This window comes from Protopterus annectens, chromosome 12.part0 (assembly GCF_019279795.1).
Source record: "Protopterus annectens isolate FY-2018-M chromosome 12.part0, PAN1.0, whole genome shotgun sequence".
NCBI classification, from domain to species: Eukaryota; Metazoa; Chordata; order Ceratodontiformes; family Protopteridae; genus Protopterus; species Protopterus annectens.
Window position 1 is genome coordinate 188,411,301 of NC_056746.1, and position 19,176 is coordinate 188,430,476.

At 41.3% G+C, this 19,176-nt stretch overlaps 1 protein-coding gene across 1 annotated transcript in view; it reads right to left on the bottom strand.

Moving 5' to 3' along the window:
- STUB1 (STIP1 homology and U-box containing protein 1) overlaps positions 1-19,176 on the bottom strand; it is a 399,100-nt gene that overhangs the window by 177,483 nt on the left and 202,441 nt on the right. Inside the window, exon 5 of the mRNA XM_044088907.1 lies at positions 17,504-17,594. Coding sequence (XP_043944842.1) covers positions 17,504-17,594 — 91 coding nt within the window. The remainder of the gene's footprint in view (positions 1-17,503; positions 17,595-19,176) is intronic.

The following is a 19,176-nucleotide window of genomic DNA, read 5'->3' on the forward strand; positions in this document are numbered from 1 at the left end:
TTTGATTTCTTTTCGTTGACTGTGTACCCTAGGCATGTTAGACGTCTTTTCACAAATGCCAGATGCTGTTGAGGAATGTCCTTGTTCTCTGTTTGAATTAGACAGTTGTCCAAGTAAGGATATATTTGTATTCCTCTTTCTCTGGAGAATGCAATTACTGGTGCCAGGCACTTTGTAAAGACCCTGGGTGCAGTAGACAAGCCAAAGGGCAGTGCAGAGAATTGGTAATGCATTGAGCCAGCCTTGAATCTGAGGTATCTTCTGCATAATTGTCTGATTGGGACATGCAGGTATGCCTCTTTTAGATCTAGAGTCACCAGCAAGCGTTCTTGCCCAGCATGGGCAGAAGCTGCTGCAAAGTCATCATCTTGAATTTTGGTATATCCAGGAATGTGTTCAGAATAGATAGGTCCAGTATTGGTCTCCAGGCCTTGTCCTTTCTGGGTACCAAGAACAGTCTCGAGTAAAATCCTTGTCCCTGCTCTTGCTGTGGTACTTGTTGAATGGCCCCCATGTCCATGAGGGATGAGACTTGTTTTTGTGGCAGATCTGGCCAGCCGTTTGCCTTTGGCAGGGTATGGAAATGGAACTTGTACCCTTGTGACACTATATTTAGAACCCACTTGTCCTGGGTTATAATATGCCAATTTTGAGAAAAAAGTGCTAATTTTCCCCCAAAGGGTGCTGCCAGGAGATAAGTGCTTGGTGCAGGCAGGGGGAAGTCATTGGGATTGTTTTCTGTATGGTTGTGATTTGTCCTCTCCAACTTTGGAGGTAGAAGCACCCCATTGCTTTGACCTGTAGGAACCTTGCGCCTGGGATCTACCTCTAGGGCGTCTGGATCTGCCCCTTTGAGGTCTGTCTGACACAGGAAAGGACAAATTCTTTGTAGGCCAGTGTCTACTAAACCTAGGTGGCTGTACTTGTAAAAAATCTTTGACGGTTTGCATAGATTTAGCTTTGTCCTCCATTTTCTTTAACACCTCCTCTGCCTTAACACCAAACAAAGTATCATGCTGTAAAGTTGCACCTAATAATTTAACTTTGACATGATCAGGCAGATTTTATTCCTTTAACCAGGCATGCCTCCTAATTACAGAACCCGTAACTGCGGCCCTGCAGGAGATCTCCAAAGAATCAAAACCGCATTGCAAAATATGCTTTCCAACTTGTTCAGCTGCATGCAATAAATCCTGCATTTCCTTGTTTTCTGCACATTCAGAGTTTAATAACATTTTTTGTTTAAGCAATGCCATGTTGTTGATATTTGAGCATATGAAACTGACAGTTTAAGGTCCTTCTAGCCAAGGTAGCAGATGTGTAAACCTTTTTTCCCCATCTATCCAATGCTCTAGAATCTCTGTCAGAGGGGGTAGGGTTTTTGCAGCGGAAGCCTCAACTCCTTTGGGACCCTGTGAAATAGTTTCTGGGTCTGCAGCAGGGTTTTTAAAGAGGAAATTATGAGAGTCAGGAACCCTGTAATATCTGTCAGGCTTAACTGGAGCGAGAGGTAAGGAGTCAGGGGTAAGACTAGACTACGAAAACACATCTACAATATCTAACGCAGGTGGAATGGCTAGTGGCCTGTATTGAGGTAGTAAAAGGAAATCCCTAAGCCTTTTTTTAGATTCTGAAAAATCTTGGCTCTCCCAATGGAAATGCTCCCTCATGGTATGCAAGGTTTCCCCAAAAGAATAGTCATTTGGAGGAGAAGCTAAAGGTATAGATTCTTCAGCATCAGAATCCTCATGGGGGGGGAAGGGAATATTCCTGATCAGAAGAGGAATCAGAAGAAATAGAAACCTGATCTGAGGATTCATAGTCAGTCTCTTGCCTAGGCCTCTTATCAGGAGGGGGATGGAACCCCCTGATCAAGGTAACTAAGTCTTCGGCTATTTTGAGCATCTGTTTTTTTGGGCATAGAGGCCTGTCCACGTGGCTCTTGAGTTTGTTTCTTTGCTTTAGAAGGTGCTTTTAGTCTTTGCCTTTGAAGCTGAGGATGGTTTAATGTAAAGATGTTTAGGTCTGAATACACCCTCAAAAGCCGGTGCCTGCTCAGCGGCTCCAGACCCATCTGAAGTAGGGTTGCCACCTTCCTTCACGGCTAAAACCGGAGCAAAGACACGCCCCTCACGTCACCAGTAAACACGCCCACCCCAACCCCCTCTCCCGCCAACATACAGCCTATTTTGTGACATCACGACAGCATCACTCAATGGGAACGCCCTCTTTTTTCGTTCCCGCCACCTGCTTTTGGCTGATTTTACTACGCCTTTCTGTAAAAAAACATAGTAAATCAGCCAATTTACAAACTCCGATAGTCTGTTTCCTTTTTGAAACAGAATACCGGAGTTTATACAGTGTTTTACGGACTACCGGAGAATCAGTTTGATTTCCTGATAGTCCGGAAAAAAAACGGAGGGGCGGCAAGCCTAATCTGAAGGAATAGTATCTGAGGCTCCAATACCTTGAGTTTCCAGCGGCATGGCTGACTCCACATGGGAGTCGGCAGCGGCCTGCAACTCTAAAGTAGCGGGCATCAGGGGCTGCGAAAGCGCCTCACCGAGAACTGGCGAACTGGTGACTGGCTTAGGAGAAGCTTTGTCGTCGGTTTTGGGCCTCGATTGTCTATCTCTCTCCTTTTCTTTGCGTTTTTTGTGAACTCCGGTAGTTGGATGGCTATCCGACAACATGTCTGGATAATTAAACCAGCATCCAAAATAGTTTAAAGCAAAATCATACCGACGCTTAATAGCACAAAACAGACAACCAGACACATTGTGATCAGGGCCTAGGCAAGGAATACAGTAAGAATGAAAGTCCTTATGAGGTATTTGCTTTCCACAAGAAATACAATTATTTCTGACATCGGTCTGGAGCAAGAAAAAAGTTTCCCCAATGGGGTACTTAACTTTATTGAAGACTTCGAATCTGAAACTCGAACATGAAAATCTCAGGAGTCGGCCGACTGGCACTTGCGAACTGCTTCTGCTTCGGGCACCGCACAGCAAGAAAGACTAAAGAAAATGGCGTCGGCCGCATCTTTCACACCCCTGATGACCTGAAATCAGGGAAGGGGCAACAGCAGCTGACGCAGGACCCAGGACTTTGGAATTCAGGCCGACTGAGGGCAACCTGCCAGCAGGATTACCCAAATGTAATGACTGCAACAGTGAAACACGAAGAACATCAGGGGGCAAACTAGATTCCGAAAAAGCATCAACAATGTCTAGTGCAGAAGGAATAGCTAAAAGCCTATGCTAAGGTAGGAGAAGGAAATCTCTAAGCCTCTTTTTTGAATCAGAAAAATCCTGGCTTTCCCAGTGGAAATGCTCCCTTAGAGTATGTAAGGTTTCCCCAAAAGAAAAATCCTCAACAGGGGAAGCAGAGGGAATGGAGTCCTCTGCATCAGAATCTTCAAAAGTAGATAAGATCATCAGAAGAATCAGAAAAAACAGAATCCTGATCAAAAGATTCATAATCAACTTCAGTCCTAGGCCTCCTAGAAAGGGGGGGGGGGGTTGGCTACCCCTGATTAGAGTTATTAGATCTTCAGCCATTCTTATCAGTTGTTTTTAGGCAGAGAGGCCTGCACATGTGGCCTGGGAGTCGGTTTTTTAGGCATGGATCGAGACTTAGGCCTAAGTAAAGGAGGAAGCGCTGATTTAATATGCAAATCCGTAGGCCTGAATACACCCTCAGAAGCCAGTGCCTGCACAGAGGATCCGGACCCATCCAAGGTAGAGACATCCGTGGATTCCATAGCTGAAGCATCTCGTGGCATACCAGACTCCGAATGGGTCTCAGTGGAGGCCTGCGAATCAGAAGTAGTGGGTATCAGGGGCTGCGAAAGCGCCTGAGTACTGGCATCGTCGGCAGTTTTGGACCTCGGCGGCCTGTCTCTGTATCTTTGCATTTTTTCGGAATCCTGGTAGTCGGATGGCTAACTGACGAAATTTCTGGATAAAATATTTAGCGGCGAAAATATACAGACGACGGATAGTGCGCTGATTAAATATAGCACAAAACCGACAGCAGGGTACGTCGTGGTCAGGGCCTAGGCAAGGAATACAATACGAATGAAAATCTTTATGAGGTATTTGCTTTCCACAACTAATGCAATTATTAACTTTTATGGACATTGGTAAGGAGCAAGAAAAAGTTTCCCCAACGGGGTACTTAGCTTTAGTTGAAGACTTCGGTTCTGAAACTCGAAAATGAAAATTTCAGGAGTCGGCTGACCGACACTTGCGAACTGCTTCTGCTTCGGGCACTGCACGGCAAGAAAGACTGATGAAATGGCGTCGGCTGCATGTTTTATACCCCTGATGACCTGACATCATGGAAGAAGGGACAGCAACCAACGCAGGACCCAAGACTTTGTTAATCAGGCCGACTGAAGGCTACCTGCAAGCAGATAAACCCAAATGTAATGACTGCAACAGTGAAACACGAAGAACATCTCTTGTTACCTCTTAACAATAGATCACTTTCTTTTATTTCCACCCTATTTTTAAACTCCACTTTAATTTTATTCCACTCCCTAGCTAAATTTTCAGAAGAAATTTTTGTCTTCTCCAATAGCTCCTGAATATTTTCCATTGCCCAGTCCTTAATCTCCACTCATAAACAGATTGGTGGGAAATCACCAGCGTCTCATTTTTATTACATTACCCTGTATTTTTATTTTACTTATTACTGGCACATGATATGAAATAGTTATTGAGTGCGTATCAGGACCTTCAATTAAATGCACATTTTCCTGTGAAATATAAATTCTGTCTAGCCTAGCCCATATTTGTGTCTTGAGAAATAATATGTAAATTTACTCCACACTCCTAGTACTAAATTTACAACTTCCATGCAAATGTTTTAATACATTTCTTCAAAATCTACCTCCTTTGTTATATTTTCCATTTTGGGCCCCCCAAACACATCTCAGCTGTTGCAAATCAAATTCCAATCCCCACCTACAATTAATATTCCTTGCTGAAAGCTGATTATTTCTCCCAGAATTTTCTTAAGCTCCATTATAGCAGTTTTAGATACATTATAAATGCATTACATTCCCTTGTCAGTAGCCCCTTAGTACTACAAAACCATTATTATCTTTTTCTATCCTATTCTATCACTATTGGAGCTCCTCCTGCAACTAATAGAAGTATGTACATTTTCCTTTGTCCTAGGTATTCTGTTGAATAACCATCCTGTAAACCTTTCTTTTTCAAATTCACATGTTCAGTCCTTTCCAAATGTGTCTCATGTAGCAAGCTATTTGCACTCTACATTTTTAATATAGCTCACTACTATTTCTTTTTGTATTTATCTGCGAGACCATTGACATTTACAGACATTACAGACAGCATCATTGTATTAAAAAGTTATTGGTTCCCACCTTTTATATATATATGTCTAGTTCCTGCTTTTGTGTTACGTGTATACACTGTTTGGCAGATTGATCTTTTATACAGTTGTTTCTTGTCATATCCATCTTACAAAACTTTTTGCTTTATTGAAATCCCTCAAATAAAAAAGCAATCCCTAATACCTAACATAATAGCACATAAAACTATGTACATCTTCAAATATTGAAAATTTACCCCAATAGGAACAAATGTTCGAAACTGACAGTCAGACTCAGACTTCAGTTAACCTAAAATAAAGGTTATCCATGTTAAGACACATGGCGCAGCCTGTGCTTCTAAGTGTGGGCTGATTTTGTCTTAACTTTATAGTTCTTTTAACTAGGAAAGCAGATTAATGTTTTCAGAGAACATTATTTCCTAGCCATTACTCTATCAGATTTTCTCCTGGAGACATGAGGACCAGATACAGAATTACTATTTACTACAAAAAAATTTATAATATTCAATATTCTTTTTCATTTACTTGCTTTCTGTTAAAATGTGTTACTAGATCAAGCAAAGAGCCTTAATCCAGTCATTCCCCTATGCAAGAATGAGGGGAAGCACACTAATTTTTCTTCTGTCATGCTCTTTAAATCAGACTTTTTAAATATACATTGCAGTGCTTACATTTCTTAAAAATGAACAAGGAGAAAGAAAAAAGGAAAAAAAAAAACAGGAGCACCTGTTCACAGTAGTATCCCCATTACACTTAAAAATAACTCGGAAAACTTTTTTGTATAGTATGCAAAGAAACACATGCACTGAAATATTACCATTAAGAAATAAATCTGTTTTACTTAAGTTTCTCCCTTCTCTTCCCCTCACCTAAGTATTTTTCCAAACATTAATGACATTGATGTGAAGAAGGGCATATGCTTTAGAATCCCCTACAAGTTTAACAAAGTCCAAATAAGTCCAATATTTCCAGTTTTTCTTGTCCTGTGATGTTTCACAAATAATCATTGGTTTGTAATCCTGCATTTGTCAATTTCCAAGCTACTGGTTTTATTCCTGTTCATCTCCAACTCCCAAATCCTGTATTCACTTCCTCTCCAATGTACTCTCAGTTCTTCTAGTCAACTCTTGTGCCCCCCCCCCCAACTCTCAAGCATTTTTTACTGAAACACTGCAAAAGGTTTCACTGGCACAGTCTGTGTGCTTTACTACCAGAAGAACAAGAAGCAGAATCTCCTGTTTCACAGCTCTTTGTTGGTCAAACTTTTGTATTTCCTCCTTAGTACGTACTTTATCAAAATATGATTCTGTCCCTCCAGGAAATAATACTTTGAAGATAGCTGGGTATAGCAGTTTGAATCTCACACTTGCTTGTCAACATTCCCTGAATAGTGATATATATTTACTCCTCTTCTGCCTTTTGTACAATGAGTAGTCATTCTCCACAAACACTCTGCTGTCTCCCACTTTTAGTACTTTGTTCTCCTGTCACAGTTTTGTCAGAATAAACTCTTTCTGCTGGTGAGGTTGCATATTTACTACTAAAGGTAAAGGTTGCTCTCTCATAGCCGGGTCTGGAGTATACACAAAATGTGCCCTTTCAATTAGAAACCCCTGCTGTGGAATACCAGTCTGGTTGCTTATTTGTGCTTTCATAAAATTACTACAGTCTATTCCTTCCAGGTTCTTTAATACAGCAGAAAATCTTACGTTTTCCATCATGCTCTGTCCTCCAATTCTATTATTTTTGAAACAACTCTTCTTGTGCAGTCTCATATTCAGCCAGTATTTTCTCCATTTTGACATCTGATTTTTGCAGTTTTTATCACCTCATCTGAATATCTGTTTAAAGCTACTTTCATTTTTCCAGCCTTTTGTTGTTTGAGTTGCTATACTCCATCAGGGTTTCATTTATTTTAACCAAATCTGTGTACAGTTGTCTTATACATTCCTCTAGGTTATTGGAAGTCATGTCTGGAGCTTGCACTGGTTTTTGCTGAAGAGCTGCAGTACTTTTCCCAGACAGTGTTTTTTCCTCACTTTTGAAGCGGATTTTTCCTTCAGGTCCTCTATTTCTTTTTTTCCTTGGCATCCAGGAAGTGCACTTACTAGCCAGTTACTGAAATTTACCCAGAAGTAGCAGTCCACTTGCTGGAATTAAGCTGTTACCCAATGTGCAGCCATGATATATTATCAAGCATAATACTGCATAGTGAAGATTGAGGGCGACAGTCAAGAGAGTAAAAATAATAACTACCATATTTAACCTGAAAGAAACAAAATAATAGGACCTCAAAAAAACTGTAAATCCTCAAAATAATTAGTCAAAAGAAAATTGACCAGAAACGCAACCAAAAGTTCACCTTCATTAAGTTAGACTACAGGCAGAGGAAGTTCAGTCGTCATCCCTTTCTTCAATAGGGAAGATTATCTGAGCTTCACTTGTTTGCACTGATTTTGTCACTCTCTTTGTAAATGTTTCAACTTCCTTCTGTTTTTCAAGTACTGCTGTAGCTGATTATGTTGCTGCAAAATATACTTATTTCAAAATTATCAGCTTTATTCATCCTCACATTGTATGTAATGATGCTAACATTATGTCCACATTCTATATATTTTACAAGTACTACTGTAAATAGCTCTAGTGGAGCTTTGTATGCAGTGCTGCTACATGTTACCCAAGCAGTCTACATGCTGTAGATGAACTACTGTTATTTCTCGTGGAGATTTTCTCTCCAAGACCTCTGCTGAAAGGGTCATGTCTGCCCAGTCTGACTTTCCTGATAATTGGAAATAAATAAATACCAAAATTCTTCGATCCAATGTTGTCTTTTCCCTCTCGCTTCAACCTGTAGTTACTGGATCCAACTCAGATCAACACCAGCCTTCTTTCAGAGACTTTAAATCCAATGCTCCACCTTCTCTACCCAAAATACACTACTCGCCCAGTTCTCAGATGTGGTTTGCCACTTTGATGAACTACAGCACAACTGATGAGCTCAGTCCTGTATCCTTTTATGCCAATAGACATTTTGGTCCATTTTGTACATCTTCTACCCTCTTTGTGGTTAGGTTTCACAGTTAGTGGAACTTACAGTGTTGGTAGTCTAGCTTTTTGCTTGTAGCTTAGAGCTTGGATTAGACAATTGCTGGTTAGTGTGTATGGGCATTCCAGCCTTTTTTCTCTGTTACCATTTTCCTTAAAATCTAGGTATTCCCTTTCCTCATTGTGTGTTTATTAGTCTGCAGGCACTTAGGTAGTTGGTTATTAGGCTGTAATACTATTACTAGTAGTAGGTGTTGTGTGTGTGCTGTGTTTCTGCTGTTACTATGTTTCTTTCTGTAAAATTTGTCTTTGACAGCTCTTTCCCTAGCTGCCATAGATAAAGAGAGGGACAAAGATAGAGAATTTAAGATAAATGTAGCTTTATTCCACAAGCTACTGGCTCAAGATATCCACAGTCGGTGTGTTTACTACCTCAGAGCATCACACCTTAACACAGAGTGCAATATCTGTGCTGGATTCAGGATTGTGGCACTAAACGAGTGCTAAGCAAAACTGGTGTTGAAGGGTTTGCTGCAATTGGCAGCTGCCCCTGCCTCTTCCCCTTTGCCAGTCACTTCAGAAGAAGCCCGACAAGGCTGACCAGGATCAGGGCAGAGAGGAGGACCTAAACCTCAGGCCAAAGGGAGAGGGATCACAAGGAAGTGGCTCCTGAAGCTTCTGATCAGCCAGAGCCAAAGGTTCACTGACCTTCGGATGCAGGGTTGGACTCCTCATCCCGGGATCAATCACCTGTGCTACAAGCATCGGGGAAGTCTGTTATCCCCTACTTACAGTATCTCTAGTCTCTTTTTAGTTAAGGATGGGACTGGTTTGGTCAAGCTTCATAATCCTTTTTCACCTATCACTACAAAAGAATTCTCTTCTGAATCTTTGCCATTTCTGACACAGATCACAGCTTCTCCGGTTTGGATCCAGTCAGATCCTAACACCGGCAGAAGGGTCACCAAGCCTTCTTCAGTGGCCTCATCAGCTTTTTCTGCCTGGTCGGTGGAGCATTTAAAATCTTCGGACTTGGAGCAGTCTATGCACTTCTTTTTGCAGATCCAGATATTGCTAGGGCTCCATCCTGCTTTCTCAGCACCATTACCAAAGGGCTCGGCTCCATTTACTTTTCCTCCCCCAAGTCCTTCAGCTCTAGATTTGTGGATCCAGTTGCTTTGCCCTCATAGAGATCAACTCCAATGACTTGGGTGATTCAGGCACCAACCCCTTCCTTGGCTTTCTCGACTGTCAGAACTGGGAATGCCTTGGAGCCAGGAGTTCAGGGCCATGGTCCCGGGGTGAGGGTCATCTCTCAAAGTTTCAGAGTCATCTCTTGATCTCGGAACTTCAGGACTTGACAGTCCAGCTCCAGATCTGGCGTCAAAGCAAGTTGTGTTGGCAGCTGAGATCAATGTCTCGCTTGATCTTCAAGTCTAAGCAGTATCAGAAGCAGGAGTCTGGCCTTTACTCCAGCTTCAATGCCATAAAGAGGATTTTCTCTAGCTCAGAGATGGGCTGGTCTGCAGCAACTGGACATCTTGCTCATCTTAAGTGTCTGGGGCTGTGGATGCTTTTCAGCTGGCCCTGGGGCAGCCCACACCTCTGGGTCTCCACATGTCCCTGCCATCAGAGCTCCCTTCTCCTAGGTCCTCTCTGGAGTCTCCTGTTTAGGAAGGATATAGTAAGAACCAGTGCAAGAAGAAACACATGGGTTCTCTCCTGAGGAATTTTTCACAGAGGGCACTGGCCTCGATGAACGGGAGGGTTCCCTCCAAATCCTCCTCCCCATGATGATGTCTCTTTTTGCAATCTGAAGTTATTGTGACAATGTGGGGGTTGAACCGCAAAAGCCCTTTTGTCAGAGGATTTAGTGCTTTTGGAGGCCTTTGGTGTGTGGGCCCATCTACTTCCTGGATTCCCCTCTGGATGTGCTCATCGATCTGGTGTTCTGGAGGGTATGAAAAGAGGCAGATGTGGTGTAATCAATTCCCAAAATGATTGGATCTTAGTACCACCTAAGCACCAGAAACACTGGAATAAGGGTCCCATGGTTGATGTGATCAAAGTGGTGGAAGCAGCCACCAAAAAGAATACTTCAGAAGACAGTTTCTCAATCCATCCCCCCAGAGTCCCAGGCTTTCCACCAGTTAGAAAAGTAAGCCTATGCCTCAGTGGCATTTGTGGTGAGAGTGCTTAACTACTTAGCTTATCTGATGAAGTTTCAACATGACATTGTGTGAGAAGTGTCAAATGTAGTGAAGACTGCAGTCTTTAGAGGTGCAGAAGACTCTCGAAACACTGTTGTCTACCATGTAATTGATCACTAACATGTTCATGTGTCTGCTCTCCAATGCAGACGATGGAATGCCTCGTGTGGCAGGCACTAACGCACCTGTATGGGTCTGTGCAACTTTGTGGGCAGTTTTAAGGTGGCCTTTGTCAACACCCAGTTTAACAATTCTTCCCAGTTTGACCCAAAGGTCAAAGACATGTTAACCATGAGTGGACAGGACAGAAAGACTCCGACTGCCGGAGTGTGCTTTGACACCTCCAGTGGTCCTTTCAGAGCAACCAGAAACGGGGCAAGCAAATCTTCTTTTGTAAGTTGCAGCAGCCATTTGGATATGGTTTCTCAGACAACCTGTGGATTGGAATTTTGCCAATATCTCTTCGAACAGAGGCATCAAATCTGCTTTTATCTCAACCCCTCCCCCCTATATATTCAACTCTGAGGCTCCTGGGACACACGGCAACATTAATTTGCCTGGTACCCTTAGCAAGGTACCACATGAAGATTATGCAGTGGACACTAGCAGCTCACTGGTTAAACTTAATGCATCCTACGGATTTTCTAGTAGCCATAATGAAGAGTTGTTGGGCAAGATCAGCTGGAGGTTGGAGACCCTTCTGTTCCCTGCTAGGTGATCATTCTTTCCTAACCTCAGGCCATGGTAGCTACAGACACCTCCATTCTAGGGTGGGGTGGGGCATTACAAAGGGAAGACAATGCAAGGCACACAGATGTACTCTGAGGCCAGCCTACACATCAGTGTCTTACAGGTAAGAGTTGTCCTCCTAGTGTTACAGACTTTCAGTCCAGATGAACATGTCTGTGGTTTGGTGCTTAAATAATTAAGGGGGGAAACATTATCTTACATTCTTTGTCAGGAGGCCATGACAGTGTGGCAATGTCCTATCAACAGTTTCTGACTGCAAAGCACATTCTGGGGAAGACCAACATCATGGTGGACAGTTTGAGCAGGAATATCTCCGTTTTCACTGGTGGTTCAAAAATCCAGAGGCAGCAGCCCAGATTTTCTGACACTGAGGCACTCCCTGCTGCAATTTGTTTGCCTCCTAAACCAATATGACATTCAGCAGTTTTTATCCCCTAATTCCCCCCAGGAAAATCACATAAGTACACTCTTATGCATGCCCAATACCCTGGTCTACTGTACACTTACCCACCTACTCCATTCATAATAAAGTTTCATCGGAAAGCAACCAGTTGCAGAGCAACTGTGATTCTCATTGCACCATTTTAGCTCCCAAGTCTAGTTCCCCTCTTCTGTGGACTCACGTGCGTCACCCAGGTGCTGCTCCCCATTCCAGGGTTGATTACACATCCAGCAGGGATTTCTTCACCCAACGTTCATACCCCTCAGGTTAGCCGCATGATGTTTCAAATTTCAATGATGGTCAGAGATGCTAGTAAATGGAAACACTTTGCTGTTTGGGCTTCATCTAGAGGTCTGGTTCTTTTTTCTACCCCTCTTGATACCATTCTGGATTTTCTTCCTCATCTTTTTCACGCCTATTTAAATTATTCTACTATTAAGGCTCAGCTTGGCACTACTAATAATTTTTACATTGGCAGGGACAATACTCCTGTGACTACCCTGAAGAGCTCCAAAGTCTTCTTTAAGAGTACTTTTTTGTTACAACCACCAATTCATAATCCTGTCTTCCCCTCAAGATCTACCTTTCATGCTGCAAGTACTGGTTAGTTCTCCTTCTGTGCCTTTGGCTACCTGTTCCTTGAAGTTGCTATCTTGGAAAACAAGCTTTCTAGTCATGATTACCTCTGCTAGATGACTGTCTGAGGTGCATACTTTGTCCACTGTTCCTCCTCATTTGATTTTTCATAAGGACAGGGTAATTCTCAGGATCGATCCCTCCAGTTTGTACAAGGCGGTCTCAGAACCTACTCTGAATCAGCTTATTTGCTAGTCTTCCCAAATAGTCCTAAGGGTGAATTCCTGCTCCAATGCCTAGATGTTCATAGACAACGTAGATTTTACTTGGACTAGGAAGACAGATCAGCTCTTTGTTTCCTTTTCCAAGGCCATGCTGGGCATGCCTGTGTCTAAAGTGACATTATCCAAATGCTTTATGACTGCATTTCCTTTATGTATTCCTTGAGTGGAACGTCTTTACCTACAATTCTACCAGGGTATTTGCAGCCTCCACAGCCTTCTCTACAGCCTCTATTGATGACATTTGTGACGCACTCTCTTGGTTTAACACTTGCATGTTTGTGCCCCACTACAAACTCTATGTACAGTCAAGGTCCAGGGAATCTTTTGGTTCCATCATTCTGGGAAATGTTCTCTCCTAGGGTCTCCCTGCGGTGATATGTGGCCGAGGACTCTGTCCCACAGGTTGAAGCCAGACTGAAAACATCAGACACAAAAGTTATGAACATATCATAATGACAGATCCAGGTTGTTAGTTTCCATCCAGTTTAACCTTCCTTCCCAACTGTCCCCTCCTAGTAGTGGTTTGTCTCCTATGCATTCAGGCGGTTGGGCTTGCTCATTTTGGATCTTTCATTAAGTTCCTCATGCTTATCATAGTAGCAGTATGAGTGGCAAACTCTTTGGGAGTTGGATGGGAGATGCAGTGTGTTATGAGTAGAAGAGGTGCAGCTCTGGATTCAAAGTCTGAAAGAAGGCTGGCATTGGACCCGAGTTATATCCAATAACACACATTTTAAACTATATGAAAAAAGACACCACAGATCTATCATATGTACACAACTTTCATTTTAATCCCTTAAATTCTCTTCTGGAGTGTGAGGTATTGACTTCACTTCTCAAGACAAGGAGTTTTTCCCTCCATTATATACTTTGTTTATAGGTGTTTACTCCTAAACTTAACAATGATTTGTGTCAGATAGGAACTGGTGTTTCTTATGTATGTTTAAAGTATGAGAAGAAACTGTCAGCAAACACAGCAGCATCTACTGATGAATTATGTTGATACTTTTATTACCAATACTCAAGCAGGTTTTAAGTCACAGATGTAACAGAAAAACAACTTTTAGTAATTATTTACATTTTACTAGTTCCCACCCTTTCTTTCAAAAAAGAAATTTAGTGAAGGAACAATGTGCTAGAGTGGTTAGAATGACTTTGGAAGTACAGGATGTTGCTGCAGAGATGGATAAGATTTTCAATGTTTTGGATAAGGGATACCCTGAAGAATTAGTAAGGGATATTACTATGGAAGTTAAAAAGGGATGGGGGTACTAAATCCAAATCCCATTCTAGGAGTTGGTTTCACGAATAACTCTAACAACAACTTTACAATGACTGTTCCTGATAGGTGTTTGAGCATTCTATGGTGGTTGAGTATAACACAAATATAAATGAAATAAGAAATATCATTAGAACGCAGTGGAATGTTTTGAGAGCTAACCCCACCATTTTTTATTTATTAGGGGAAAGACCACATTTTATTTACAAAACAAGTACTGTAATTTTAAAAACCTTTTTGAATCTACTTATTTGAGGACCCCTGATAGTCTAAATTTCATGGCTAAGAAAGATACCACCCAATGTGGACAATGTAGTCAATGCAGCTACATTGTAGAATAGTAATTTCTAATATTAGACAATGTTTTGAAACCTACACTTACCTTACAAAAAGGAAATTGTGGAAGAAAAGGGGTAGTTTACACCGAAAAATGTTTAGGGTGTTGTGGTTTCTATAAAGGAAAAATGGAAATGTGCTTACGTAAAAGAATATACAAACACTAATACAACATTAAGAAAAAGAATTTCAACAATGCCTTGTCTAAACAATTTTTATTGAATGACTTTTAGTGGATTTGGATTTGCAATATTGGAACAAGTGTGTAAGAACCCCTGTGGTGGAAATTGGCCAACAAAATTAGAGCACAGGGCAATGTGCCGGCAGTTAAAACTTAAAGCATTAGATTACCCTGGCTTAAATGACTATTTCAGTTCCAACCAGTGCTTAAACTTAGATCACTCAAATTTTTAAATTTTAAAGCTTTACTATAACACAATTTTTTTTTAATTGAATATGATTTTGGTCTTTTTAGCATTATTTAAGTGAGTAAACTAATTGTCAGTCTTTGTCAAAGGTTTTGGAATGTTCAACAATGTTTTTGTAGCACTACGGTTGCCTCACAGTTAGACATTGCACGTTCGATTCTCAATTAGAGCGTCTTCTATGTGTCGACACGCATGAATGAGTGTTCCTTCGTTGAAGGTTGTGCGTTAGGCCCGGAAAGCCAGCCCGTAAAAATCTACTGCCAATCATTAGCGGACCGGAGTTCCGCTGTGGCGACCCCTAATCGGGAAAAGCCGAAAGAAGACTGTTTTAAACTAATTCCAATTAGTTTTTTGGTTAATGATGTTTAGTTAACTTGATCACATGATTTTTTTTTTGTATACAAGGTTGTCTTATTAGTTAACTAGTCATTCTGATGAAGCCCCATGGTTCAGGGACGAAAGCGCTTAATGGAATGTCTTTTTTGTTACTATTAAATTATTAAAGAAGATCACAGCTTTTAGTTTCGAGTCCTGTGGCTTTTTAACCCTGCAATAAGTTACACTCAGTTTGTATGGTGCAAGTGGTTTATCCTCTTCCACATCAGAACATATTTCTCACTGAATGTTTTAGTCACATGTAAGTTGAGGCACTGACAAAGAGGTGGCCAAGCTGGGCCACAGACATCAGACCTACTTTACCAACAGAAGGAAATCTCCCGACAGCATTGGGATTACTGAAAAGACCCTACTCCTGTGTATTAGGACTACTAGAATATATCTTACGATATATGCAGCTCTAGATGGGTGACCAAAATCTAGTGGAGTGGATGCTTTTCAAAATGCACCTGACAACCAAGTACCCATTCTCTTCCTCCAAGGCCTGTACATCAGCAGGCATGAATCCCACTACCTTCCACTAAAGGGTCAAGATACAAGGAGATTCTACAGTAATGACACGATGGCCCTGAGTGCACAAACAATGCTTACAGACCTCCATACAACTAGAAGGGTTTTCGAAGTCCTTACACAGCCTACTCACTGTTTCACCGACTAGCTTTTTCTTTTGTCACTCCATTTTCCTGGTTTCCCTAGACTGATGACCACTGGTAGAAGGTTTGCATGAAATATAGCTAGCACTGACTAAGGCCTCTTACTTCTAATTCAAGTGGCATTTGGGATTTTTGAATCGACTGGTCCAAAATTTCTTTCTAAAAGTAGCAGTGCTTAAAAAGCAAAACACACACAGACTAAAAGGAAGATTTTCCCAGGAAAGTCATAAACATTAGAAGATTTGTGAAATTTAATTCAATGCAAAAAATATCAGCTTTTAATAGCAAAATCAAACAGTGTCAGTCTGTAATTAGAAATCAGTCATATAAGAGCCAAATAAGAGTTCCCAAACTGAAGAATTAATGTTGGTTTGTTTGCTTATCTACTAATGGTCAGGGTGTTCATGTAGTGATCTGGGTTTAGGCTTGTCCACCTGGCAAACGGAACTTCCCTGGCCGAGGTCAAATGTCAGACGAATCATATGGACAGGGCTTATCTCCCTATTTTGACGTTTTACCTGTGTTTATAGACACAGGTGTTTGGGCACCTGTCAGCAGCTAATTCTGTTGGCATTACATATTATGGGTGGGTTTGTTACAGTCCATACTCCCCGGTGAGGAGTGTTCCCATTCACATTTGACTATTACCTGTATACAGTCATACGGGGATTGTTATTTTTGGACATGAAGTGACTACAGGTATGCGGCTGTACATTACACAAGTGTGACGGTTGTACATTACACAAGTGTGAAAAGTAAACCTTTTTCAGGTTCAGCCCAGGAGTACAAGAGAAGAGAAGAGAGAAAACAACAATGTACACAACTACAGAAATTGTTTGCAAGGAAAGTTTAGATACACAGGTATGCTACACACATCAATCATTTAAGATGTTAAGTTGCAGCATTTTAAGTGTAGTAAGAACACTTTTTTTCCAAGTAATTGTCTATTTACAAAACATATACAGTAGCAACTTATATTTTAGGCCAGGCTTTTCTCAAGAAGTCATCTGGAAGAAATCCAAAACTGATGACCTATCACTTCTTGCAGGGGAAAAGACTGTATAAGGCAGCAACCAACTCTTTCTTTTGGGCAGTACTTCAGACAGATGGGTGGGGTAGGGGTACTCAGTATATGTGGGAACATATGTGAACAGTTTGGAAGTTGGACCAAAAGAGCAAATGTCCACCTTTGGCAATTTCCTTTAAATAAGGCATTATACTGCAGCAGTGATTTAAAATGCGTGGTAGTGACAAACCATAATTCAGAAATTATAATTACAAAAAACTGCCAACAAATCATTATACCGGCTCAGTACGTAACAGAACAGCCCAGAACCAAAGGGTCTCGCACCTCCATCAGAAAAATTCAACAAAGTAGACACAAACTTGCATACTTCATCTATAATCAGCATCATTTGCTGATTTTGCATAAATCCCATGGAAAATGGTAGCATAAACACCACACATTCCCCATACAAGCTGCATTCAAAACTTCAAATCTAAAAAAAAAAAAAAAAAAAAAAAAAAAAAATTGGAAATACAGGTCAGCAAATGGTCTTCAAAGCTCAGAATGAAATGCACGTGAAAAGAATGCTCTTTTAGCAAAGTCTAAAGGAATTTATAAGAAATTACAAAATGCAGTTTAAAGAACAAGCCATTTGGGAATGTATGGTTATTTTTTCAGATACATATAACAGTCTGTGCAGTTGTAGGTATTGATGTTTTTATTTGGGGCCTTACGTGTTTGGATTCAATCTTAGCAAGTTCTGTCCTGCTTCTGCTATCTTCAGGATTTTCCTCCATTTGCTTCCTCTTGCATTCGTCTAACTCTCTAAGGTAAAAAGAGAGGCATTTAATACTACCAGACAGCACTGTTGTAAAATATTTAAGGAATGTGGCAGTCATTTACTCTTAACTAACTTTGGAGAGAGAAAAAATACATTCTTACTGTTGTATACAGAAACTATATGCATAGATAATAATGCATGTTTGTTATATATGGAAACTATGCCTTCAAATGCTACGAAGCTAAGGAAAAAAAAAAACATTTTTGGTACCATCAGTCCTCAACCTATTGCCCCCCCCCCCGTGCCTCACGTCCATACCAGATCTACCAGCCACCCCCCCCCCCCCTTATTCCAGTGTTGCTGGAGGCAGTCATTGATCTTAACAGCATCCTGGGGGCTCAGCTGTCCGTCTTTTTTTTTTTTTTTTTTTTTAAATATATATGCCCTACTCACTTCCCTTTCCCTGTGGTCTCTTAGGAATGTCAAGTGCTGACTTCTTTTCAGCGTGAGATGCACACCAGGATTTTTAGCACATAAAGACAGACGAGGCAAGCTCCAAACTGTTTACACTTAATACACCATTTATGAATGTACAGACTATTTGAATCATTTGGTATCTTCATCAGTACCATTCCAAACAGCTGCTGCACAAGCAATTGAAGGCTTGGAACATAACTGATGATCTGTTAGCAAGGAGTGCAAACACAAGAAAAACATGAAAATAGATGATACTGCTGCTTAACAGAATAAGTTGTACAATTTCAAATTAAACAATAGCAAATGTAAAGTAAGTGAGACATCCCAAAAAGTACAGTTTTGTACCTACCATAAATGTAGATGTCCGATAGATATGCAACTGCAGTCATAACATATGGGTTGTCCTGCCTCAGGCAGCCCTCGGTCGGCCGGATTCCAAAGTCTGGGTCCGACGTCGGCTGATGTCGCATTTCTCTCCAACGTCAGAGCGGCTGGAGTATATAAGCATCAGCCGACGCCATTTTCTTCAGTGTTTCTTGCCCCAGATGCCAGGTGCCCTCCAAGGAAGGCTGTAATCAAATTGGAAGACAAAACAGGATTCCAGACAAATAAGTAAGCAATAAACAGATACACCATAACAGATATGCCCAGCTAAGAGAAACAGGGATAGGAGTGGACCCAAGGCATAGAGGGGTATGGAGGGAGGGAAAATCCGACTGCAGTTGCATATCTATCGGACATCTACATTTATGGTAGGTACAAAACTGTACTATGTCCTTCAAGAATGCAACTGCAGTCATAATATATGGGTTGAATACCATAGCTTAGCTGGGGGAGGAGGAATGCTCTAGGAAAGAGATGGTGTGGCAATCGAACCCTGCAGGACTGCCGAAGCAAAGCCTGCTCTGGATCTGGAGTATAAAGGGAGATTGTAGTATTTGGAGAATGTATGCACGGAGCTCCATGTAGCAGCTTCTAGAATGTCTTTTGTAGGCACCCCTCTTAAGAATGCTGTAGAGGTGGTGGTAGCTCTGGTGGAGTGTGGTCTGACATTGGCTGGAACATTCTTCCCATGGAAGGAATAACAAAATCTGATGCAATGTCCAATCCATTTTGAAATAGTCTGTTTGGAAATTGCTTTTCCTTGTA